The following is an 8,701-nucleotide window of genomic DNA, read 5'->3' on the forward strand; positions in this document are numbered from 1 at the left end:
ATTAAGCTCTTTCAATTTTTTTTATAGATTTATTTATTTGAAAGTCAGAGTTGCACAGAGAAGGAGAGGGAGAGAAAGAAGGAAAGAGAGAGAGAGAGAGAGAAAGAGAGAGAAGTCTTCCACCCACTGGTTCACTCCCCAGTTGGCTGCAATGGCTGGAGCTATACCGATCTGAAGCCAGGAACCAGGAATTTCTTCTGGGTCTCCAACATGGATGCTGGATTTGGGCCATCTTCCACTACCTTCCCAGGCCATAGCAGACAGCTGGATCGGAAGTGGAGCAGACAGGACTAGAGCTGATACCCATATGAGATGCCGGGAAGGCAGGTGGCGGCTTTACCTGCTACGCTGTAGCACCGGCCCCACTCTTATAATTTTGATTTCATGTTCATTATTTAGTATTTCACATTATTTTCCCACTTTATGCTAAATGATATTCAAATATTTGTAGGATGGGTACAAATTGGGATGAGGAAAGTTTCTACTGTTGTATCAATTTGGTTTTACCACATTCCCAGCTACACCTGAAAATATTTTTATCTGTTCAATTAGAAAACTGTAGGTTGTTTTTCTTAGAAAAGAAGATAGAAAAATGTATTCCTTTAGTGTATCATGATTGCTTCCTCATACTCCCTACTTGCTAAGTAACCAGTTTTCAACAGAAGTAGTAAATGCTCACCTAACAGCTTTGCGTCTCCCTGTGGTTCCTGGGTTCAGGAGCCACCCGAATAGTTCCAGCCAGCAGACTCTGAACAGCAGTGGGCCCCACGCAGCTCTTGGGCCATGACGATCTTGGTAGCGGCAGGTGTGCCATGGCACAGCCTTGGGATGAGGAAAACTGACCCATTGAGCTCGGCTTTGTCTGAAGGAGACATACAAAGTGCCTTATTAAATTACCCGTGTTTTAAGATTTGCAGATGTAACAAGTTAAATTAATCCAGGAATTAGACCGCTTTTTTTCTAAATATTTGTCGTACTTTTAATTTGAAAAGTCCTATGTGACACTGTCAAATAAAACTTCGAAAAAGTAAACGTATGAAAAGGCAGCCACTGCACGCCAGCAGAGTTGGTGCTGCATTCTTGGTTTTTCTGAAAGCTGTACCCAGGGCTAGTCCTACAGACTGCAGTTCTAGTCCTACAGAAGGCAGGACATGTGCTTGAGACTGACTCTCAGGGGGTCACAGAACTCTGCTATTATGATAGAATTCCCGGGCATCACGAAAAGTTTAAACTGGACCTCACCTTACTTCACTGGCACTGATTAATAATGATAAAAATATTGACTTCAATTCTTGAGCAAGGGATATTTTAGATTCTATGTATTTTTGGACTTTTTCCTTTGCTCCACCTTTGTACTCAGCCAGGGTACATCCTATTAGTTTAATTTTTAATTGTGAAACATTTCAGATGTATGACATGTTGCAAGAAAAGCAAAATAAACAATGTTGATGAATACAAAGCCCAAGTTAATAATGCAGGCAAAGGACTACTAGACATCTGTGTAACATCCCAGCCCTTGCTGCTTGTCAGTCACATTTCCCTATATGACTAGAGGCAGCAATAATCGTGAATTATGTATTTAACACTCATGCATTTTATTATGGAAACTACACAATTTGTAAATCATACAATTTATGACATTTCTGTGTTCATATAAATCATTAATATGATTAATTTTACTCATGTATTCTGTTCTTTAACCCACTGTTTTCTCCAGCACCTAAAAACAGCTTCTATAAAAAGATAGGCAGCTGATAAGCATATATCAATTCGAATCAAATGTGTCTTAAACTGCTCATTTTAAGGCACCTAAGATATTTGAGAACATATTCATCAAAGTATATTCCTTTATTATTTCTCTTTCTTTCTTGAAAATTTACTTTTGGGGACTGCATTGTGGCATAGTGGGTTAAGCTGCCACCTGTGGCACGGACATCCCGTGTGGGTGCTATTTCAAGTCCTGGCTGCTCCACTTCTGGAAGAGGGGCAACCGGGACAGAATCCGGCGCCCCAGCCGGGACTAGAACCCGGGGTGCTGGCTCTGCAAGCGGAGGATTAGCCTAGTGAGCCGCAGCACCGGCCTCCAGTTGTATTTTTGTTTTGTGTTTCTGAGTGACTGTCTAGAACCTCTGATACAATGCTGATTGCAAGTGGTGAGAGTGGGGTATTCTGTTTTGACAGCTAAGTACAGAATTGGTTTTTAATACATTCCTTGCTTACATTGAAGGATTTCTCTGCTGTTAGAAGCTTTATAAATTTTACCATGAAAGAGTGCTGTACTTTGTCAAATGTTTCTCTGTGTTTATTATGGACATTATCAGTTTTCCCCTATATCTTATTAATATCATGCATTTTAATGATTAATTTTTATATATTGAAGCAGCCTTACATTCCTGTGATGAGTCATCTCACTTAGTCATGGTCTCCTGCATATCTTGTTAGTTGTGATATGCTCACATGGGGTTGAGGAATTTGTTTCAATATTTAAAAGGCATATTGGCTTGTAGTTTTATTTCCTTGAGATGCCTCTTTGATATTGTAGGAATACATGCATAGAAGGGTTAATTGGGAAGTGGGCCTTCATCTTATTTTCGCAAAGGAGTTTTCATAAAGGATTAGCATTAATGCTTCTTTAGACATTTGGAGAAATTCAACAGTGAACTCATCCAGTTAAACTTTAGTTTCTTTTTTCATTGAATAATTTATTGTCTTTACCTGTCATAATTTTGCTTTTCTTAGGTTATTAGTGATGACCTCAATTTAATTTATGATTTAAGAAACATGAGTCATTTGATTTGGGGGGGGGGGGGACTGGCTAGTTGAATGTGTACCATTTTTTTCATCTCTTCAAAGAAAAAAGTCAGTGATATTTTTTCTTTCCTTATTCTATATTTATTTTACTTCAGCTCTAATATAATCTATGTTGTCTATTCTAATATGAGTATTGAAAATCCCGGTATGTGGAGAATTGCTTCTCTCTTTCTGCTTTAATGGCTTGCTTTCCTTTGACTTTCAGCAGTTTGACTGTATGCATCTGTATGTGGGTATTTCTGGGTTCCTATGCAGAATTCATAAAGTTACTTAAATGTGTAGATTTTGGTTCCCTTTGGATTTGGGAAGGCTTGAGCCACTCCTGTTTAATTGTCTTGTCTGCCTTTCTCTTCTTCCATGGTAACACCCTCATTCTATGCATGCTAACATGCTGCATTATACGACACAGATCTCTCAAGCTCTGTACGTTGCTCCTTATTTTTTCTGTTTTTAAAAATGTGTATTTCAATCCACATACCTTCATAGGTGATAACTATTTTGTAGGGAGTTACATTCGCAATGTCTAGTGGATTTTTCATTTCAACTATTGAATTCTTCATCTCTAGAATTTCTATGTGGCTTTTAAAATATAATTTATTTTCTTTATTGATATTCTGTATTTGATGGGACATTGTTCCACAGTTTCCTGTAACTCTTTAGACATATTTTCCTTTAGATCATTTAATACATTTATAATAGATAATCGAAACCTTTTCTTAACAATTCCAAAATGTTTTCTTTGTCAGGTATATTTCTACTCTATGGGTCATATGTTCCTAGTTTTACCATGTTTCTTTATTTCATACTTAATATTCTTTTTTTGAAAACTGGAAATTTTAAGTAACATAGCAATTCTGAAAATGATATTCTCCTCTAACTAAAGGTTGTTTTTGTCATTAGTGTCTGTTATTGTTAATGTGGCTGTTTGCATTTCAGTGACTTTACTGTAGGAATTCTGTGAAGTCTGTATTCTTTGCTGTGTCAATGAGGTTTCTGTTTGGATTATCACTCAATCCAATATCACACAGAAATTACCTTAAATGCTTTGCCCCTGAAGTGGTCAGGTTGTCCAACAGCTAAGTTGTTGGTTAGGACACTTGAGTCCCAAAGCAGAGTGTCTGGGTTCACGTCCTGGCCCTGCTCCCAAGCCCCGCTTCCTGCTAACATGGAACCCAGGAGGTAATGGCTCAGGCAGTTGGGTCCCTGCCACCTGTGTGTGAGGCCCTGATTGGCTTTCAGGTTTCCAGTTTTGGCCTTGTCCCAGGATCAGCATTGCAGGCACTTGGGGAGTGAATCAGCAGATCAGAGCTCTCTGTCATTCTGTCTCCCTTGATTATGTAATGCCTTGCATCAGTAGGTTTTCAGCCTCATTAAAGAATGTGTATATGTTTTGTCAAGTACTGGGTCCTCTGGTGGTTTACAACTCAGCCTTACACTTCATTTCCTACTTGTATAAACCCTAATAGTGAGTCAAAAACAAGGTTTGAAGGCCTTCTCAGAGCTGTCCTGGGAATGCGCACCATCCGGGACCTGCACAGGTGTTTCCAGATCCCTGGAATGTGGGGGCTTTCAAAGTCCCCTATAAACATCTCACCTCCTGTATTTCACACATATTACATATATTTTACATATGTTACATATATATGCTTCTATTTGTAGTCCTTTCAGGGTTCCTATGTAGAGTTCATAAAGTTACATATATATATATGTATATATGCACACACACATATATATATATATGTTGTTATATATATGCTGATATGTATATATATTTATATATATGTTGTTCAGCTTCTTGTTTGCTTCATCTGTTATCACTGTCTCACACAGCAATTATGTTGAACTCCTGTCACTGATTATTTTGGCAAATATAGCACGCTGGCCACAGTGCGCCAGCCATAGCGACCATTTGGGGGGTGAACCAATGGAAAAAGTAAGACCTTTCTCTCTGTCTCTCTCTCTCTCTCACTGTCTAACTCTGCCTGTCAAAAAAAATACAACTGGATCCTACTGGAAGAAGTAAAACTATTTCTGGTTATAGATGGCATGATTTTGTATATAGAAAATCATAAGGCAAACACAAATACATTGTTAGAGCTAATAATAAGGTTTTAAAATATAAAAATACACAAGAGCCATATGCAGAAATATTTCTATCCACTTGCCAAGAACAATTTTGAATACAAATTTAGTGAACACAATCAAAAAAGATTAACTTGCTTAGCAATAAATTTAACAAAAGGGATGGGCACTGGTCTAGCAGGTAATATGCAACCTAGAATGCCTGCACCCCATATTGAAGTGCCTGGGTTTAAGTTCTGGCTCCACTGTGCAACTCAGCTCCCTACTAATGTACACTCTGGGAGGCAGATGATTCTTCAAATAGTGGGGTCCCTAGCATTCATATTCTCTCTCTGTCTCTGTCTCTGTCTCTCTCTCCACTCCCCCTTAGTCTGCATTTCAAATAAAATACAACACATGAAAAGTATAAAATAGTCTAATGAAATTAAAGAAACCGTAAACAAACAGGAAGACATTCCCTGCTCATACATCCAGAGATTCGTGTATTTAAGATGATAACACATCCCAGCATGCATGCAGATTCCACGTAAATCCTGTAAAACTGACACCTGACCTTTCCATAGACATGGAAAAGCTAATCCTCAATAGACAAACAATTTCAAATTTAAAAAAATGGAAAACTAACTAAAAAATCCACTTGAAATCTATAGTTAATTAGCACAGTATGATACTGGCATATGAATAAACATGTAAATCAATTAAATGTAAATCAATTACATAAAGGAATTATTAGAAATTTTGTATAGAAGCCATCACTTACAATTATGCTAATTGATTTGAAAACAGATTTTCAAAACAATTCAATGGAAAAAGAATGATCTTTTCGTCAAATTGTGTAGGAAAAACAATTGAAAAAAAAAGCCAATTGAAAAAAATGAAGATACATATCAGCTCACCACTCACATGAAAATGTACTTATACTTGATCATGGACATAAATGCAGTAACTAATCTTTAAAGCAGTTTAGTGGGACTTCCAAGATGGCTGAACAGGGTGTAGCCACCTTAGCTTCAGCTGCTCTGGGATTTGTAAAGAACAAAGGAAGCACCATATTTCCAGGGGCCTGATGGATGGAAATTTTCAGCAAAGAAGAAAAAACACATTGAAGACTCCATGGGAAAACAAGAGAGAACACAGAGACACCTCTGTACCCATCCATGTGGTACAGCCAGCTGCTGGCTGCAAGCTGCCATCTTGCCCCATCGAGGTAGGAAAAGATTGCCGTGTGCCTGACCACTTGGAGTTTAAGCTGAGAGGGAACACCACAGTCACGTGCTCACTTTTCCCTCCGCTTGGAGACCCGACTGGGGTCTGAGCAAATGCCGGGATTGGAGCAGGGAAGCTGCCTTGCTTCTTCCTTTCCCCCACCCCGCGGCCGTCAGGATGAGACACCATCTTCTTAGAGGTGAGAGGAGTGAAGAACCTGTGTCCCTGATGATATTGCCTCAGGAGAACCTCGTGGTCACATTGACTTTGAGTCTGGCCTGGGCACTGGTGGAGGGCAGGGCACCCACCTAACTCTGTGAAGGGAGAACACATTGCCTGCTTTCCTTTCCCCCAACAATGGCTCCCAGCAACAAGCAGGGAGGAGGCACCAAGTTGATGGGACCTGTTCAGGCAGCCTCAGCCCATGTCCACGCAAGTAGGAGATTTTATCTGAGGGGTGAGTCTGTGGTCCCTGCTGATTTTAAGTCTGTCCTGGAATGGCTTGGCAGGGGGGCGTGTATCCACTAAAGCCTGTAAGGCATTTTCCTCCCCTAACTCTATCACAGGCGACTATGAGCACACTGCCAAGGTGGAACACGGAGAGGCAACAGGCTATGGGAACAGCTCAGCTCTCTCCACGGACAGAGCAGGCTCCCAGGGCTGAGAGTGGATCCTCTGCTCCCTGTGACTGTGGGAGCCCTGCATTCTATGACTGGGAATTCTGTAACTGCAAAATAAGGCAGCCGGTGTAGCTGGGTCTCTGGGTAATAACTCTGTCTGTCTTCAGAGGACTAGAGTTCCCTGACTGCTTGAGCTGGATCATGGCAGAGGGTCCTGCACTTACACTTAGGACCCCACAGATCCTTTGCATGGCTCATAAGCCCGAGTAGGTGTTATGTGCAGCCACTGTGGGCTCAGTCCAGACATTGATCACCTTGGCACAGAGATGATGAATTTGCTGACAGTAAAGATCTACCAAGCACAGTTGACTGTCACCCTGGACTCTTGTACCACTCCCAAAAGCTGAATGGGAAATTATTTTTTTTCATTTCAGTTTTTAATGAAAGTTGCATATGTAAGATTATTTTATTCTTGCGTCTTCTCAATCGTTTCTTCCTTGTATTTGTTCTTCACCTTTCCTACTTGACGAGACTTGGCTTTCTGTTCCAGGATCTTTTTGTGGTCTTCGTCCAGTTTTAGCCTAGTGATAACCACCTTGCTGGGGTGAATGCCCACATGGAATGTGCCACTGGCCTTTTCTCGCTGCACCTGTTCAATGTAGATGATGTATTTCTTCCTGTAAATCTGGACTACTTTGCCGATTTTCTCACCCTTGTAGTGTCCTCGCACAATTTGCACTTCATCATCCTTTCGGATAGGCATAGATCGCTCATTGTACTTCTGTCTCAGCTCTTTGGAAAGGGGAGAAGACATAATCTTCCGGCGAATATGGGAAGGGGCATTGAAATGCCTTTTCTGGTTCTTGCTCCCATCAGAAGTCACAAAGGGATTGAACTTCATTTTGGCCACTTAGCTACAGAGGCATATTTCAAAGATAAAAGCCATTAGGGGAGAAAGCCAACAAGTGGCTCCAAAAATGCCTAAAAATAAATGTAGGAATATGAGAAACAAGAACAAGGAAGACAATATGACTACCGCAAAGGAGCACATCCACACTTCAATATTAGAATATGAAGACATAAAGATTGATGAAAATTCAGAAAAGAAATTCAAAAGAATGATCATAAGATCATTCAAAAACAATGAGGGGAGCAGCACTGTGTTGTAGTGGGCTGAGCCTCTGCCTGCAACACTGGAGTCCCATATGGGTGCCAGTTAGTGTCCTGGCTACTCCCCTTCTGATCTGGCTCTTTGCTATGGCCTGGGAAGGCAGTGGAGATGGCCCAAGTGCTTGGGCTCCTGTACACATGTGGGAGACCTGGAGGAAGCTCCTGGCTCCTGGCTTTGAATCTGCCTAGCTCTGGCCAATGGTGCCATTTGGAGAGTGAACCAATGGATGGAAGACCTCTCTCTCTCTCTCTCTCTGTATCTCCTTCTCTCTGTCTGTAACCTTACCTCTCAAACAAATAAATAAAGTCCTTAAGAAAATGAGAAACAAATTCATGATTTATAGAAATTAATACATGACAAGGATTAAAATTTTTGTGAGAGATAGAGGTATTGAAATAAATCTGAAATATTAGAAATGAAGAATTCAGTAAGTCAAATAAAATATACAGTGAAAAGACTTAAAAATATACTTGGTGAGGCAGAAGAAAGAATATATGAGCTATAAAGCACATCATTGTTTACACAGGAGCAAAGCATTACTTATAAATAATAACCATGAATGTAAATGACCTAAATTCTTCAATTGGACTGGCTGCATGGATTAACAAACAAGACTCATGTATTCACTGCCTAGAAAAATACTCATGTATTTCCTCACCAGCAAAGATATGCACAGACTGAAAGTGAAAAGATGGAAAAACATATTCCATGATGACAGAAAGCAAAAAAGAGCAGGAGTAGCCATGCTAATTACAGATAAAATAGACTTTAACAAAAAACCGTTAATAGAGACAAAGAAAGGCATTCTGTA

General features: G+C 40.0%; 1 protein-coding gene across 1 annotated transcript; it reads right to left on the reverse strand.

Moving 5' to 3' along the window:
• Nucleotides 1-7,185: 7,185 nt before the first annotated feature.
• Nucleotides 7,186-7,620, reverse strand: LOC100342301 (large ribosomal subunit protein uL24-like). Its single transcript, XM_051855154.2, has one exon. It carries the CDS (start codon nt 7,618-7,620, stop codon nt 7,186-7,188), a length of 435 nt encoding a protein of 144 aa, XP_051711114.2.
• Between the last annotated feature and the right edge of the window lie 1,081 nt (nt 7,621-8,701).

This window comes from Oryctolagus cuniculus, chromosome 5 (genome assembly GCF_964237555.1).
Source record: "Oryctolagus cuniculus chromosome 5, mOryCun1.1, whole genome shotgun sequence".
Taxonomy (NCBI): Eukaryota; Metazoa; Chordata; class Mammalia; order Lagomorpha; family Leporidae; genus Oryctolagus; species Oryctolagus cuniculus.

What these genes read in the sequence shown, in the direction of transcription:
- LOC100342301 (XM_051855154.2), bottom strand. Translation starts at nt 7,620, where the DNA reads ATGAAGTTCAATCCCTTTGTGACTTCTGATGGGAGCAAGAACCAGAAA.